Raw genomic sequence first — 18,472 nt, forward strand, 5'->3', positions numbered from 1 at the left:
TGACCCCAAATAGACGGTATAATAACGATTGGAGAGCATCTCAGAAATAATGTTGACAATATTTAAGCAAGGAACAGTCTGAGCAAGTTTTAACAGGAGACCATGTCTCCAAACTGTGTCGTAAGCCGCAGAAAGGTCAATGAAAGCTACAGCGGCCTTTTTCTTTCGCTGGAAAGCTGCCTCTATTCGGCTTGTCAGGGCCAAGACCTGCTCACAGCAACTCCTCTCAGATCTGAAACCCGCTTGCTCTGTTGGTAATACAGATTCGATTGTCGACTCAATGCGCCCTAGAATAAGACGTTCGAATAGTTTATAGCACACCGAAAGTAGCGATATTGGGCGGTAATGGCTGGCGTCACTACCATCCTTCCCGGGTTTTAAGATCGCAATAACTTTAGTGTGCTTGAAAACACGGGGTAATACCCCTGTCCTAAGGACGTTATTGAAGTGTACCAGCAGCCACTTTTTTGTCCCGATTCCAAAGTTTCGAATAAATTCTGGGTACATTTCGTCAACTCCCGCGGCCTTACGAAGTTTAATCTTCCTAATTGCAATAGTCAGCTCCGCTAGGGTAAAGTCCCTTGAGAAAGTTGGATTACCACTGAGACTCTTCTTTACCTGTTTAAGTCTTCCCACTATATCTTTAGTGATTTTCCTATCGACATGCACTTTTGAAATGTCCTGGAGTCGTTTGGAAACATCATTTGGTGAGATTTTGTGGGTAGACCCTGATTCTGGTGCTGGGGCAGAACCAAGTTTTCGAAGCAAAGCCCAAGCTTTACTGCTTGAGTGAGTAAAATTAATGTTCTCTGTAGATTCCCTCCATTTCTTTTAGTTGCTCGTTAAGTGATCATGTTACGAACAATGTTTGTAAAAAACAGTATACAAACTTTTATGAATTTTTTGGGATTCCCAAACATTTACGAATAATTCCATGTTCAATTTACGTAGGGGAAAGTGGGGCACTTTTGAAAGTGGGGCACCTTTGAAATTGGGATTTTTCACCTATTTTTAAATAAAATTGAGCCTTATCGTGTCGTGATAGTGTAAGTGTGCCAAATTTCGGCATAGTTGCATGCAAGCGTCAAAGTCTCAAGTTTGAAATGTAATATTTTAAATACATATTGATTTTTTTTATTCTTTCTTCTGAAAGAGTATTGCTGGGAACCTTGTAAAGAGTTTACTGTCTTTATTTACTCTAAAATCATTCTTAATACATTTTAAAGTGAATAAAAATATAGGGTAAAGTGGTACAAGTTGGACAGTGGTAGAAGTTGGACAATGGTACAATTTGGACAGGGCTTTTTGTCTTGATAAATTTAGTACTTCATTTTTATTTGCATATTTTTAATGCTTTAGTTTTATAATTTGGTTCCTTGTGCTTCAAAACAAATTTTGTACTGTATTTATCAAGAAAAAAGCCATGTCCAACTTGTACCGGCGAATTGTCCAACTTGTAACACTAATTCCAAATTATACATTTTACCCTAGACATAGCTTTTGTGCCCTATTTCGGCCACCTTCATTCTCATAGTTCCTTGCCCTTCGGAAATTCTTTCAATATCTTTTTCACGTCATCTCGTTTGTCGAAGCTACATTTTTTGTTATTCTTTTGCATTGTATAATCTCTAGAGTACGCAAAATATAAAAGTTCATGGATATTCGAGGAACAAAAAAGGTGGCCGAAATTGCAAGCTGGCCGGAATTTGGCACACTTACCCTATAATTTAGAGATACACAAATAGATTGAGAAGCTAAATTACATCATAATACGGCTCAAGTTCCACTTAAACATAGGAGAAATATCCCAATTTCAAAGGTGCCCCACTTCCCCCTAGGGGCAATTATAGTCATAAAAACGATTTTAGAATAACTAAAACTGAATAATTCCGACTTTTATTAGAATTAATTTAGACGAGTCACTTGACAAACATTTTGTGTTATTGCAAATAAATTAAATTTTAATCTGAACTTTTCATTTATTTTAAATTGGCTTTCGCATTGAGAAGTTGTTCTAACGTAATGTCAAAATAAGCTTTTCACTGGGTTTTATTCCTTGTATATAATCCATTCTCAACTTTTGTTTGCTTGACTCACCCTCTGTGAGACAGACGAAAAACTATTAAATAAGAATCCCATCGTGTCTTTTCAAGAATTTATGATATTTCCTCTGTTGCCTCGGTAATCGATGGGTGACGGAGGGAACAAAAAAGACACTCTCTATGGTACTACTGGAGTGCAGAATGTTATAAAAACAGATGGTACATTAACTAAAAGAGTGCAAGAAAAGGTTGTTTGAGTAATTTTGCAGTAGAGAGGAGGGATATTAGGAATAGTATAAATGGTATAAATTAAGTTTTTTTAGTATTAAATAAATAATACATATACTTCTATTTGTAATCTAAAATATATTTTTTTTATTTTCTTTGGTTTCAGGTCTAAAGACTCCAAAATAATGGAGGGTGGCGAGAGAGTGGATGAAAAACTTCCAGAAATAACAGAATCGTCATCACAGAAGTCTGAAGAGATTCCAGTTGTGGCTGCTGAAGGTGCTAAAGCTGAAAATGACGTCGCTGAGGTGTCTGGCGCAGAAGTCAGTGAGACAAAAGAGGATGCAATCCAGGAAGCTCCAACTGAGATAAATAATGTTGTAGATGAGAAAATTGAGAGACTATCTCCAGAAACTTCCAAAGATGAAGTTGATGAGGTAGAAAATCAATCCACAGAGAAACTTTCTGAGCTTCCAGGACCTCTGGATAAAAGCCCAGAGTTAAGAGTGGAGGAGATTAAATGTCCAGAAACCAGTTTAATAGAATTTAAAGGAGGTGGTGGTGGTGGTGGTAATGAAACTGGGGATTCTGTGGAAAATAATGGGGAGGATCGTCTTCCGCATTCCACCACAAGCCTTCGTGGATCAGAGTCACCAATTCCGGTTGGGAATCTCCCACCACCACGTTCCAGGAGACCACAACTCCTGGATAATCTCAAGAAGAAGACTACTACATCTGAGAGTTCTGAGCCAGAGAGTTTGGAAGATGAAGAATCTCCACCACCATCTGTGGTGGCATCAGATCCAGTTCCAAAAGATGAGGGAGATCTTCCGAGCACCTACATCAATAAAAGGAGTAGTTTGTATGTAAAAAATCCAGATTTTAGTAAGAGAATGCATCAACCAGCTCAAACACCACCTCCTGCTCCACCACTTCCTCCTCCTCCTCCTCCAAGTCAGGTGGTGTCTACCATTAAAAATCATTTGATTTCCAATGATTTGAGTCCTTTGCGGATGAAACCTCCAGATTTTAGCAAAGTTGTGCAATCTGAGGGAAAATCAGTTCCACAGCCACCCACAAATGTCACTCCAAGCAATTTTGAGGAAATCAGTCGGAAGTACAATTACATTAGTGATTTGCAGCTCAAGCCACAATCTGCCAGTACAGCACCTTCACCAAGTGGGAGTTATAGGAATCTCTATGTCAGTGCTCCAAATTTTACATCACACAAATTCCAAGGAGAAACATCCAACAGTGGAAAAGCTGCTGAAGGAGGTGGAGGAGGAGGAGGAGGAGGAGGTGAGCTTGAAGAACCCACAGCTCATATTATTCACAAAAAACCCCAGTATTTGCCCTCTAATTCGGCCCATGAGGCTCCGAGGCATGAGGAAGCGATAAGGAGTTATACTCAGAGCAAAAATCAGTATTTGCCTCCTAGATTTGTGCCACCTGTGGGATATGGAAGTCCCTTGGAGCGCGCCAAAAAGTATGATGTGAAACCCCAAACAACTCCTAAGGTATCCTATGAGCCTAAAGCATCTGTGATACATCAGCAGGTGGGATATGAATCCCCAAAAATGCCAGTGGATATGTATGGTCAAAGAAATGCCTACAATATGATGCCACCACAAACAGCCCGAAATCCTGTGGTTATTAAACATCCACCAAGTCCGAGTGGATCGATGAATCCACCACAAAATTGGCCAGGAAGAGTTGGAACACCACAATCGCCCCACAATGGCTCAGCACACAGTCCTAATTTTCTCCAACCGGCTCCTCCTGTGGCCTACAAATCCTCCCCATCTCCTCAAGGAAATACATACTATCCGCCAAATGGGGGTACATACTATGCACCCAAAACAGCAGCTAAAGAAAAACCTCCAATTGACTATGTTGATCTAACGAAGCCTGAGGGCAGGTCTCATCAGGATATCCAATTGAGGGGATCTCCAAGAAGTGAATCCCTGGGAAGAAGTCAAGCCAGAGAGCCTATGGTATATGAAATGAGGCATTCAAGTTCAGAGACTAATGTAGCAGCTTACTACAGGCATATGAAAGAATCTCAGCCGATGCCCAAGGATCCAACTGGATATAATCCCTATGCAGGCAATTCTTCCAAACAGAGTGTTTCCTACAGATACCCGCCACAACCCAAGGAGACCATTCCCAAAACGTACAGGTAAGATTTTGCAGAAGATTGTCAAAACCTAGACAGAATTTTTTTTTTTGTAAAATTGTTCATTTATGAGGACTTAGGGTAAGTGTGTCTAATTCCGGCCAGCTTGCAATTTCGGCCACCTTTTTTATTCCTCGAATTTCCATGAACTTTTATATTTCACGTACTCTAGAGATTATACAATGCAAAAGAATAACGAAAAATGTAGCTTCGACAAACGAGATGACGTGAAAAAGATATTGGAAGAATTCCCGAAGGGCAAGGAACTATGAGAATGAAGGTGGCCGAAATAGGGCACAAAAGCTATGTCTACATTTTTATTTATTTTAAAATGTATTAAAAATGATTTTAGAGTAAATAAAGACGATAAACTGTCTACAAGGTTCCAAACAACACTTCTTAAGAAGAAGTAATAAAAATATTCAATTTGTATTAATAATATAGCATTTCAAACTTGAGACTTTGGCGCTTGCATGCAACTATGCCGAAATTTACCACACTTACCCTAATCCACTAAAAAAATCGTAAAAGTTTGTAGTTTTTTTTCACAGCCATTGTTCGTAATATAATCACTTAACGAACCTTTTTTTGTACTTTTACAAACATCTGTTCATAAATGTTTGTAAACACCCAGAAAATTTGTTCGTAACATTTTGTCATTTGTTCGTAAAGTTTTTTGCCACACAAACTTAAATGACCAAACAAATGCTTATAAAATAACAAAAAAATGTTTGTCATGTTACGAATAATTTTTGTGAAAAGAAAAAAAATACAAACCCCAGTGGAATTCACAAACATTTACGAAATATTTTTTTCTGCACTGAAAAAACATTTTGTAGAATTTTTCGTCACTGGGGACATACGAAATGCTCGTAAATCGTATAACCCCCAAAAACAAGTTCGTCAAATTTGGTAGTTTTTCGCAAACATTTTGTTGTAATTTTTTTTTTTTTACAAACAAATGACAGAATTTCACGCGTACTTTTACTGCTGGAACTCAAAGAGAGAGCAGTTAATCGTCTTTTTTCAACTTTTCTCTGTTCTGGAGTTTAAACAGTAAGAGATATCGAATTCCAGTCTTCGATGACCCCCAATAAAAAACAATATCTCTAGACGTTTTCCCCCATTTCCCTCCCCTCCCCTAAAAATATGTTTTTTTTCGGTTTTTCTCAAAATTGGCCTAAGTTTTTTCAATGATTTTTGGATATGTTTTAGAGCTAGTCCAGGCGAACATTTCGCCCAAATATACCTATGACCGGAAAATTGAAATTGAAGGTCAAAGGTCAAGCACTTTGGAAGGCTCATTTTTCACCCCATTTGGTTAAATCTGGATTTTTTGGAAAAGTATTGCAATTTCGAACCCGGCTGCATCGGTGTTCATCGGTAATGAACCGGTTAAGTATCGATTTTTTGATTTAAAATGCTTTTGTGATTTATGAATCAATTTGATCTCTAGTAGATCAGTAATACCAAAAGATCATGCAAAAAACTAATTCACGGTGAGCTCTATCTCGTGAGTTCGAACATTCCGCAAACCTGGGACGCTTTGCCTTCTCGTTTTTGTGTGTTTACGAACATTTACGAACAAATGTTTGTAAAGTGCAAAAAGTTGCTTGTTAAGTGATCATATTACGATGTTTGTAAAAAAAAAGTACAAACTTTTAAGAACTTTTTGTGTATATACGATTTACGAGCATTTTGTAAGCTCTAGTAGGGATTCACAAACATTTACGAAAAAAATCACGAAATATTTTTTTCTGTGTGTGTTAACATTTGCTTAAAAATTGATTTCGTTGAGTGAACTTTCGTGAATCTATTTTGTTTTATATGCGTTTCAGACTGCAGGTTTATCCCTGTTTCCGAATGTCTTGAAATACTATATAACAACCATTTATTAGTGGTTTTGTGAAGTTTAATAGATCATTTGCCTTTATAACCTTATAATTATCTGCAGTTTCCCAAAAATATCTTACCTGTTAAAAAAGTTAAGCCATATGGCTAAACCTAGGGTATGAAACCGGTATTAGAATTTCCTAAGTTTGGATTTATACACAGGAAAAAAAAATATTTTGTAAAATTATTCGCAAATGTTTGTGAATTTCTACTGGAGACTGCCGGAATACAGTAGAGTCTCTCAAATCTGAATCTCTCAAATTCGAACGCCGTTTGGATTCAAAATGTCAATTGTTGGGTTATGTTAAAAAATTCGTGTTGTGGATGATTGAAAATCATATTTCTGTGCTGTTTTCTGAATATTTACTTACATTACGAGAGAATAAAATGGAAAGGAAGTTCGTCACCACGAAGATTTGTGAGAAATTCTGGGCATTTGATTCAAAGTGCAATTTAATCTCACGTAAATTCCGTTAGTTTTGAAAATATCGTTCGAATTTGGGAGGTGAGAAATGTCAAAAATACTCCCCAATCGTTCGAATTTGAGAGACTCTACTGTACTCGTAAATCTTGAAACCCATAAAAAATTCGTAAAATGTTGTACTTTTTTCACAAACATTGTTCGTAAGATGATCACTTCGGGTAGATTTTTTGTCCTTTTACAGAGAAGTTTTTGTAAATGTTCATAAATATACTGAAAAATGCTTGTAATTTTTTGTCATTTGTTCGTAAAGTTTTTTCAGATAAACAAAAATGTACGAACAAATATTTGTAGAAGAAAATTAATGATAGTCAATAGATGATGTTACGAGCAATGTTTGTGAAAAAAGAACAAATTTTACGAACTTTTTAGTGTGTTTCTAAATCTTCGTAAATATACAGAAAAAAAAATGTTTGTATAATTTTGTCATTTGTACGTAAAGTTTGTAAAAGAACAAAAAATACTCGTCAAGGGATGATGTTACGATTAATATTTGTGAAAAAGTACAAACTTTTTAATGGGTTATACGACTTATAAGCTTTTTTAAAAGTGTAAAGTATGAATTCACAAACATTTACGAACAATTTTACGAAATATTTCTTCTGTGTATAGGGTAAGTGTACCAAATTTCGGCATAGTTGCATGCAAGCGCCAAAGTCTTATGTTTGAAATGTAATATTTTTAATACAACTTGAATTTATTTGTTACTTTTTTATAAGGAGTGTTCCTTGGAACCTTGTAGAACCTTGTAGTCTTTATTTTCTCTAAATTCACTCTTAATACATTCTAAAATGAATAAAAATGTAGACATAGCTTTGATGCCCTATTTCGGCCACCTTCATTTTCATAGTTCCTTGCTTTTCTGGAATTCTTCCAATGCCTTTTTCACGTCATCTCGTTTGTCGAAGCTACATTTTTGTTATTCTTTTGCATTGTATAATCTCTAAAGTATGTAAAAACTAAAAATTCATGGAAATTCGAGGAATAAAAAAAGTGGCCGAAATTACAAGCTGGCCGGAATTTGGCACACTTACCCTACCTTTAAATTTATAATATCAAGCCCAGTAATATTAGAAAGCAGGAATAAATTTAAATTATTTTTTTTGTTTGGGCTATAAAAACAATGATTTTATTATATTTATTTGTTTTCTTCAAAACATTAGGGTCCTCTTTTCTCAATGCTTAGAGAAATAAGGAAAATTAATTTAAAAAAAATATATTCCGATATTTGATCGAATTTGTTAATTACAGTAGAGTCTCCTAAATTCGAACGCTCGGGGGGTATTTCTGACATTTCTCACCTCCCAAATTCGAACGATTTTTTCAAAACTAATGAAATTTATGTGAGATTAAATTGTACTTTGAATCAAATTATCGTACTTTCTCGCAAGTTTTAGTGGTAACATACTTCCTTTTCATTTTATACGATAATAATGTATGTAAACATTCAGGAAGAAGCACATATATGATTTTCCTTCACCAAGAATACGAACTTTCTAGCATAACCTCACAATTGACATTTTGAATCCAAACGGCGTTCGAATTTGAGAGATTCAGATTTGAGAGACTCTACTGTACCGTGAAAATTTATTTAGTTGAAAACAGTTTGTTAGATGTTAGTTTGGTCTAACATATAAAAATTACGATATCTAGAATTTCCTGTTCAAATTCAAGATTTATTATCTACAAAACAGTAAATATGTATGTTTCGAGGTTAAATTCGGTGTAAGGTATATAGTTTTGTTTTGAATTTAACATATTAAGCGTATTAAGCATTTGAGCTTATTTTCAAAAGAAAATTGAACATAAGGTTTTGAATTTACTATTAATTTGTTGAAAGATGTACATGAGAGTTTGAGGTTATGTTGAACATAACCTATAAAAAACCTCGTTATACTGTTTTTTTTATATTCAACCCACTTGACAATTTCTGGGATGGTTCTTGTTCAGGATTTGTTCTATCATACAACATTGGACAAGAATTTTTGTTCTCTAAAATAATTATTTAGAGGTTATGTTTAAGTAACAAAACCTCACTTTTAATTACAACGTCTTCTGATATTTAATTCATCCCACAGATACCCTCCTTCTTCCCAAGAACCTGTGTATGAGAGGAATCCTTCCGTTATTGAAAGGCATACACCAGTGGTACCTTCTGCTGCCACTTATGAGCCTCCTCCCCAGGTGCCCAAAGTGAAAACGGAAGCATCGCCTAAAGCTCCAACTGCAACTGCTACCACAAATTCAGTTCTAGCACCAGTTAAGAGAGAATCACCCTTAGATTTGAGTGTGAAAACTGTAAAAACGAAAGCAGATTCTACGGGATGCGATGACAATGCCATCGGATCCAGTGTATTTAGCAAACAACGAGAACCATCGCATTCCCTAAAAGTGAACTATGTGCCAAACTTTTCAAAGCACACCCAAGATCCCGTAGACTATCGTCCGGTTTATCAACCTTATGAACAAACTAGACCCCAGCCAATACCACCAAATCCTGGGCAGATTCTGGCCAAGAGGGTAGCAGTACCTGAGAGGGAGATGCACCAGAGGAGTCCATCTGGGCGATACTATCCCATGCAGCAACAGGTCAGCAATCAGAGGACTGAATATTCACCAACAGGGATGTACTATGATCCGAAGAGGGCAGTTTTCCCGCCAAAAGATCCCTCCCCAAGGCCCGATAGAACGATTTACTATCCCAGAGAATCTGTTCTACAGCCACCCAATGCCACTAACGTGATAAAATCCGTGAAACAGGAAGTGTATCAGCAGTATCAGCAGTATCCAGCTAAACCACAACCCGAAATTAGGACTCCAGTGGCAAGGTATGAGAATCATGTGGGATATCAGAAATACCCACAACCAATTCCGCCGGCGGAATATCCACCACAGCAACAGGCTTATCCTAAGAGTCACGTAGAAGTGATGAGACCTCAGGAACCTGTGCCCTATCAGTACAACTATCCCAAAGTGACAGCAGAAAAGGATGTGAGTGGGGAGAGGAAGCGACCAGCGGCTGAGGGATATCCCTATGAGATGATTCCACCTAAGAAGTCACCAAAACTTGAGACACCAATCCAGCAAAAGGTAAGTTTTCGACATGAAAAAATAGCCAATTCAAACTTTGATCTAAAAACATTCAAGATAAGTCACTGTTCTTGCAAAATTTTATTTATTATGTAAAGAAGTTCCTGCTGTAAGGACTTTTCTCTGTGAGAAATTTTAATTTGCAAAATATATTATTTTTAGAAAAATATGCCGTAACTTCATACTCATTAAAATAATTTGCAAACATTAAAATTAAAATTTTCACATAGATAGAATATTATTTATCGAAAGGCACATTTTTTTTTTATTTCAAGATTGCCACTACCTAAGTGCATGACTTTTCTTAATATGTCCATGTGATATATTTTTGAGTATTTGTTTTTTGTTTTGTTATCTTTTTCGAGAAACTTTTTTCATGTGCTCTACCTCCCACGACCGGTCAATTTGACCAATTTGAAATAGGTAATCACAGACTATATACTTTCACCTACTTTCAGTCTTGGATGTTTTAGAGAGGCTGCTCGAGTCCATTTCATCCATTTCATCATACAGCAAAGACAACCAACCCCTCCTTCCCCAGATGGTAAAAAATCTGGCAGAAGGGAAGAATTTCTTCTGATTTATTTTTTGACCAAAGTAATAGAGCTAGTCACTTGGAATGTTCTGACAACCCCCTGAAAAGTTAATGTAAGGAATCTAAATACCATATGGATTTTCTTCTCATCCCACTCCTTCACCTCCAGAAACTACTCTTTTGGAAATATCTCAAAAACTAATTCATCGATTCCTTTCATTTTTGGATATGTTTTAGAGGTAATCAAGGCGGACATTTCGTCCTCAGACAAAAATATTCTCAGAAAATTCCTTCTGGGTATTTTCAAAGTCAGTGGTCAATTTGCTTAAGAGATTAGATTTTTCGATGGATTTGGACAAAATTTTCATTTATTTAATTTATTTTGAGAGATCTAGAAATTTTGCATAAGTCTAAAGCATTTTTATTCAGTTTTAGTATGTTATAGAACAACTAAAATAGTTTAAAAATACTGACCTTGAAAACTGCAAGAAAGAATTTTCGGAGAATATTTTTGTCTGAGGACGAAATGTCCGCCTTGACTACCTCTAAAACATATCCAAAAATGAAAGGAATCGAATTAGTTTTTGAGATATTTCCAAAAAAGCAGTTTCTGGAGGTGAAGGAGTGGGATGAGAAGAAAATCCATATGGTATTTAGATTCCTTACATTAGCTTTTCGGGGGGTTGCCAGAACATTCCAAGTGGCTGGCTCTATTACTTTGGTCAAAAAACTGATCAGAACAAATTCTACCCTTCTGTCCTATTTTTTACCATCTGGAGGAAGGAGGGGTTGGTTGTCTTTGCTGTAAATGGATGAAATAGACTCTAGGAGCCTCTCTAAAACATCCAAGACTGAAAGGAGGTGATAATATTGTCTCTGACAACATTTATCAGTATCGGTCAAATTGACCGGTCGCGGTAGGAATAGGTACAGGGGAAGGTTTTGCACCTTCGTAACGTCGCAGGTTCGTAAATGTTGATTTTTTTGCAAGTTACTAAATGAATATCATCCATAGTCATATATTCTAATAGCTAATCCCATATCTCACATTTCCTGACAAACTTGGGAGCCTAGGCCTTTTTTCCTGGGTTCTAGAAGCAAAAATAAAAAATGGGTCTAAAATCGTAATTCCGATGTGTATTATTTTATGCATTTTTCACGCTTCAAGAGTGTTTTCGAAGAAAAACAACATTACAAGTTATAGAGGGTTTATCAGGGTTAATATTTACCGTGAAAATCTTTCGCTTGAAGGGGGTCGTTTTTGTGGGCGGAGGAAAATTCACAAAGATTGCCTCCTCTGCAGATTCGTAAAAATATCAGTCAAAATTATTGACCACCAACTCTGAGAATTCCAGACTGTTTTGGGTCACACTGTGCATGCCGCTCTGGATATTTTGACTCATCCAGAGATTCCACTGAACAAGTTGACAAGAAAATTGTGATATTACAACATTTTTCAAGAAAATCTTGAAGAAAAACACGCACTTCCACAGCAAAGTGAGACTTCATCAGATGTTTAATTTTGTTTCGCTTCTGTCAAATCGAACATTAAGCCTAAATCTGCTTATGGTAGGTGTGATTCTTTCATTGTCCATACGATGCGTTTTAAGCATTTTTCATGGGCAAAAAACAAACGATCAGTAAAAAGTTCCAAATGGGCAGTAAAAAATTAAAAATGAGCAGTAAAATATCTAATTATGATCAGTAAAAACCTTAAATCTTTACAAAAATTGACCTAATTTATATATTTAACATTTAAAATAGTTCCATATAAAGTGTAAAGCCCTTTATTTTCCCTTTGCCAAGATTTGGACGAAAATATCACTGTTTCAAAGTTTTTTGTTACTGATCAATTTTAACTTTTTACTGCTCATTTATTCAATGCCTTTCTCATACAATTTGCTTTGTTTTCAAGCGGGGTTTTCCTCATTTAACTTTAAATTAATCACTGGTAATTCTAAGAATCACTGATGTTCAAAATATGTTCTGTAAGGCAGATTCGAAGTATTAGAGAAAATACGAGGATTACAATAGGTGTGATTGCTGCTTTCTGATTTGTGCAGAGATGAAACTAGGCTGTTTATGGTAGATGTGATTCTTTTATTGCCATTTCGATGTATTTCGAGTATTTTTCATACAATTTTCCTTGTTTTAAAGTGGAGCTTCCCACATTTCATTTTAAATTGGTGGCTGGTCATTTTCGAAATCAGTTATATCCGAAATATGGAGGTGTCAGAGAAAATCCGAGGATTACTATAGGTGTGATTATAAGAGAATCACACCTAACCGAGCTCGGAAAAAATGGTTTTCCGAGTGTCAAAAAACATGTGTTAGAAAAATAGCTTAAAATTGATTTTTTAATGCGTGATACCTCCTAAATGTGATTATGAAAGAATCACACCTAAAATGGTGAAAACAAGTAGATGAAAGTTCCATCTAAGTAGTGATGCCCAAATTTTTGTGTCCGGTGTACTGTTTCTGGGGAAAATGAGGCCTACAGAGGTTGGAAAAAATGGTACGAAGCAGAGTTAAACCGGACACATTCGTAAAAAATGCTACTTGATTTTCATTTTCCTGTGGAGGAAAATCCAAGGACTTACAGGAATTTTGTGAAGCAGAATTATGAAACCAATAAGTAAGAGATTTTTTTGATATAGTGATATAATTGATTCGGTGTGTGTGGGGCATTCAGTAAAAAATCTTAAATCTTGAACTCCTTTTTTAATACGAACCTGCAAAATCTTCTCCTATAAAAATCTCGGTAGGTCTAGTGTTAAAAATTTCTCAGACACTTTTATTTTTTCCTCATTTAATAACGATAGTTTCGTACACTTTAAGAATTATTAAACGAAATTTGCATTATTAATGTATATAAATATCGTTGGGGTTTTCCACAATCCAAATTTGCAATGAGGGAATCACACCTCTATAAGCTGATCTAGGCTTATCACTGGCTTATTATTATTATCTTAAGAACAGTGAATTATCTTCACTTCAACGTTGTGAAGTACTATCTTTTTCTCGGGGTTACGAAGTTTCCAGTTGTATATAGAAAATCAGTTTTTGTCACTATTCACTGAGTATGTCCTCGTAGGTGGATGCGTACCTGAATAATGCTGGTTATTACAAGAGCCATCACTATCCTCATCCTGGAACGCCACCACAGCATCCTCCGCATCCGCCTCAGCATACATCACAAATGCATCCTCAGCAGCATCCGCCTCAGACACCACCACAGCATCAATCGCAGTATCCAGTTCAACATGTACAACATCCTCAGCCTCAGCATCCACCCCATCTGTCACATCCCCAACATCCTTCACATCCTCAGCATCCATCGCATCCTTCACATTCCTCTCATCCAACGCATCCTCCACAAATCCCATCGAATGCTCTGCATCATACGACACATCAACCATCACATCAGATGCCGAGCCTTCCACCGCGGGATCCAATACCTCGGCCTTCCCCGCAAAATCCATACCAGTATCGTCCTGGAGAGTATCCTTATGCTCCCAAGGAGATGAAAAGTGTACAAGCCGAGAAGACAATTGAACCTTCGGTAGCTGTTTACTATCCGCCGACGCCCAAGAAAGACGTCCATCCGGGCAGTTATACAGCCGAATCTCCGGCTGTTAGATACTCTGTTCAACAGAATTTCCGTGCTGCCATGCCATATGAACATCAAAGGATTCCACAGTATCCACAGAGTCCGACACAACCACCACCACCACCACCACCACAACCGGCACAGCCTCCGCACAATCCCTATGAGACTATGGAGAAGCATCCGGCTGATTTCAGGCCAATGCCAGCACCAGTGTCTGTGTATCCAGGTGAGAGTTTGGGCGGTTTTTAATTGTCTGGGCGAGGGGAAAAAGGGTCAGTTGATTTAAGAATGCAAAATTCTCCTTTCAGGAGGAACCACAAATACTATTACGGCACGTCAGTGGTATCCGAGTCTTCCACCGCAGCAGAATCATCAGTATACACCACCTGGTCAGATCTATCATCAGCGTCCACCGGATCCTGCTCCTTCAGCAGTTCCAGCTGCCTCCCCGGGTGGTAATCTCATTCGGACGGCTTCGGATGAGAGGTTGGTAGCCAATGGTGGAAAAATGGGTGCTGACAGGGATGTCATATCAAAGCTCAAGACAACAATTGAGGGAAAACAGAAGATGATGGTGAAGAAACAGAATAGTGGTGAATTTTCTGAAGAAGAATCCAATAAAACGGATATAGCATCAATATTGGCAGCAAGAATTAGGACAAAGGGAGAACTCAAAGGTTTTACACCTATTCCTGTAGTTTCTGCTGAAAAAGATGCACCAGCTTCTTCAGTTGAGGAAGAACCAGTTATTCCAGTGATTGGACCAATTGATCCACCATCGGATCTCGAAGGAACCAGTGCATTTGATCTTTTAGACTTTGGAAGTGCCTGCAATGATTTTGTTGAGCAATTGCAAACAGGAAAGAAGAAAATGAAGAGACGAAGAAGTCGAAAATCTGAAGTTGGTGAAATTAAATTGGAAGTTAAGAAGGAAACTGAAGAAATGGAAGTAACTATTCCACCTGAAAGTATTGTTCCACAAGAAGCTATCCAGAAGGCTGCAGAGAGTCTAAGTCTTCCACCAAAAACTAAACCGGTTGAAACAAGTAGCAGTGATGAGGATAAACCACTATTTTTGCTTCGGCAACAAAGTGAAGAGGTGAAAAGATCAGAGATTTTTGAGAGATTGGCAAAGAATATCCGTGAAAAGCAGGAAAAGAGACTTGCAGCAAGGATAAATTCATCAACGTCAGAAGATGATGAAGCTTCCAAGTCTTCGCAGAAGAGAAAACGAAAACCCCTGAGAAGAACAACAACAAAAACACGAAGTATTAAAACATCATCTGAAGATTCGTCAAATGATGAAGAAGAAGAAGAAGAGGAGGAGGAGAAGAAGAAAAAGAAGAAAGTAGAGAAATCCTCATCGGAATCGGAAGTTGTGAAGAAAAAGGTCAAAAAAGGACAGAAATCTGATGAAGAGGAAACAACTTCCAGTAAATCTCCATCAAAGACACCCAAGAAGTCCAAAAAGACTGCAGAGAGTAGCAGTGAGGAGGAAGAAGAGGACACTGGGAAGAAGGGTAAAAACAAAAAGTCTTCAGCACGTTCAGCAACTAAGAAGCGTACAACCAGGAAGTCTACATCATCAGAGGGGAGCTCAGATAGCGGTGAGGAGGGTGACAGTGAGGAAAAGTCAGTGTCAAAGTCAAAAAACTCCTCAGCGGCAAAGTCCACCGACGGCGGAAAGGAGAAGGTCGAAAAGGCTCCTCCTCCCAGCAGGACTAAAACTACACGCCGCTCAAAGGACGTCGGATCTGGAGGTGGGACTGAAGACACCATGTCAATGACACGATCCAAGAAGCGAAAGGAGATGGAACAACGACTGGCTAATAGTAAAGTCTTGAGAAATGATAAAATTGTTCATAATGTTGTTGTGGACAAGAAGAAGAAACCATCCACCAAGGCTACTCCATTGAAAGTGGACGAAACCAAGAGGAAGATTTTGGATACGGACAGTGAACCGGATGGAAAAGGTGGATCCGGAAAGGCCAAGAAGAAAACCCGTCGTGTCTCCAAGCTTCAATCATCTTCTAGTTCTGAGCATTCGGAGTCCGAGAGTGAAGCTGAAACCGTCAGTGAAAGGTAAGTTTATCTCATGCTTATTTTTTATTGAAGGAAATTCTGAAAAAAAAAACAAATACGTCAGCTGTACCAAATTTCGGAAAGCTTGCAATTTCGGTCATTTTTTTGTTCCTCAAATTTTCACGAATTTTTAGTTTTTTTTTTTTTGCATATTTTAGAGATTATAGGGGAAAGGCTCATCATTTTGTCAAGTTTCTTATTTTGGACACTTTGAGGATAAAATTGGACACTAAAAATAAATTGATTAAAATGATGGATTTTTATTCCAATATTTGATGAATAATGAATTCTATCTAAATATTTGTTCTTTTTGGAAGATTTTAACACTAAATACGTTAAATTTTGTATATGATTTGAGTTGAAATTGCTTTGTTGAAAATTCATTGTGAGCAATTGCTTACGAGAAATATGACAGAATTTCGTGTTTATTTCAGTTCTTATGCCCAACGCACAATGACTTTTGTTTGTAAACATGTTTTCAAAATTTCCCATGAGAATGAGCAAGATGACTAGATCTAGAATTCATTCACTCTTATTGAAATGTCAAAAACATGTGTACTAAACAAAAGTTATTGTGCGTTGGGCATAAGAACTGAAATAAACACGAAATTCTGTCATATTTCTCGTAAACAATTGCTCACAATGAATTTTCAACAAAGCAATTTCAACTCAAATCATATACAAAATTTAACGTATTTAGTGTTAAAATCTTCCAAAAAGAACAAATATTAAGATAGAATTCATTATTCATCAATTTCCTTACTAAAATCTTGGCTACATCCTTGACAATAAAATAGAGCGAAAAATTGATTCTGAATGATTGGAAGCTCAGTCTTTGTTCTTGGTATCCTGGGGCCATCCTTAACTAATTGTTGACTAGTCATTTCACCGTGGTATTCGCCACTGAACCTGGAACATAACCCTCAAAAATCTATTCTAATTTCAAATTAAATAACCTTTAAAAATCTTCAAATACACGCAATTATATTATATTTCCATGAATTTGTCCGTCTGGCATTTGATTTGCAATTAATTTTCCATTATAATTTTTTAAAATTATTTTTTTTATAAAATAAATATCAAATTCTAACGTACAATATTTCAATATATTAATTAAAATAGAGAATGTCATTTATAACCCAGAAAATTATCTATTAACTTTGAATTGAAATGCTGAAAAGTTTGGTTGGTAAAATCCCCATTTCTATCACCAAAAAAATGGTACATTATAACGATTAGGGTGAGAGGAACGTCTATTGACACTTTAAGAACTCGTGTCAGCACCTATTGACACCCTACTCTGTACCATTTGGGATATGAAATTTTAACATCTGTGTTTATAGTAAAAGGTGTATTACAGAAAAAACGTTATATTACTTATATTTTACTAGATACATTAAATAATTTTCAACATTTTGACAAAAGTGTCAATAGGGGTTCCCTGTCGAACAGACGTTCCTCCGACCCTATAAACTTTTTTTTTTTAGTTTTTTTTCTTTTAGGGTTTTTTCTGATTTAATTTTGAAGCGTTAAGAATGTTAGTCTGGCATTCCGAATTATTCTATTTGGCTTTTTGTAATTTATTAACAAGACTCAATTTTTTGTTTTTCAAAATAATCTTTCCATTGAGGTTAGACCCAACATAACCTCACACTTTGAACCTCACACTCACACACACCTCACACCTCACATTTTTACAGTAGAGTCTCGCTATAGGCCATCGCTCTATAGTTCACAATTTATCGACCGTTGATTTAAAAGCACTGATTTTGAGTTAGGTTATGTTTTTTAGTACGCGACGTGCAATGTTTTCATAATCATTTTAATATTTCTGGCAAACTTTATTAAGTAGTTGTGATAATTGTGATCCATAATGAAGAGAGCGAGGACAAGTACCACAATCGGAAAGAAAGTGGAAGCCGTCGAGAAATTTCAATACTAAAAGTTGTTTGATAATACAAACATTTTAAAAAATAACATGGACTATAGTGCGATCCAAGTGTCAAATCTGGAACCAAATATGGACTATAGCGAGACTCTACTGTACTTTTGGCCACTTTAAGGTTTCATGTGCTTGTAATTTTTATAATCTTTATTTAAATAAAATGAAATTTTGTACAAAGATACCTTAAAGCCGTTCCTTCATAATAATCCAAGAGAATTCCCAAAATTTTTTGGGTATTGTAGTGAAAAATGCATTTTGTGCAACTATGCATGTTTCAGTACTTTTGGCCACTTTGTAAGCACTTTTGGCCATTATGTGTAAGCACTTTTGGCCACTTGTTTCCCATAGAATTTTAATAAAATAACAGAAGAAATAGATTTCGAAAACTTT

The 18,472-nt window shown here is 36.5% G+C and overlaps 2 protein-coding genes across 2 annotated transcripts in view; one reads left to right on the forward strand and one right to left on the reverse strand.

Moving 5' to 3' along the window:
• The window catches only part of LOC129801718 (rhodanese domain-containing protein CG4456), an 887,636-nt gene that overhangs the window by 128,209 nt on the left and 740,955 nt on the right, over positions 1–18,472 (reverse strand). The gene's annotated exons all lie outside the window — the stretch shown is intronic.
• LOC129801663 (protein piccolo) overlaps positions 1–18,472 on the forward strand; it is a 101,484-nt gene that overhangs the window by 71,657 nt on the left and 11,355 nt on the right. The window contains exons 3-6 of the mRNA XM_055846927.1: positions 2,437–4,449; positions 8,899–9,910; positions 13,540–14,281; positions 14,364–16,137. Of these exons, the coding sequence (XP_055702902.1) occupies positions 2,456–4,449; positions 8,899–9,910; positions 13,540–14,281; positions 14,364–16,137 (5,522 nt within the window). The 5' untranslated portion in view covers positions 2,437–2,455. The remainder of the gene's footprint in view (positions 1–2,436; positions 4,450–8,898; positions 9,911–13,539; positions 14,282–14,363; positions 16,138–18,472) is intronic.

The sequence above is a fragment of the Phlebotomus papatasi genome, chromosome 2 (genome assembly GCF_024763615.1).
Source record: "Phlebotomus papatasi isolate M1 chromosome 2, Ppap_2.1, whole genome shotgun sequence".
In the NCBI taxonomy this organism is placed as follows: domain Eukaryota; kingdom Metazoa; phylum Arthropoda; class Insecta; order Diptera; family Psychodidae; genus Phlebotomus; species Phlebotomus papatasi.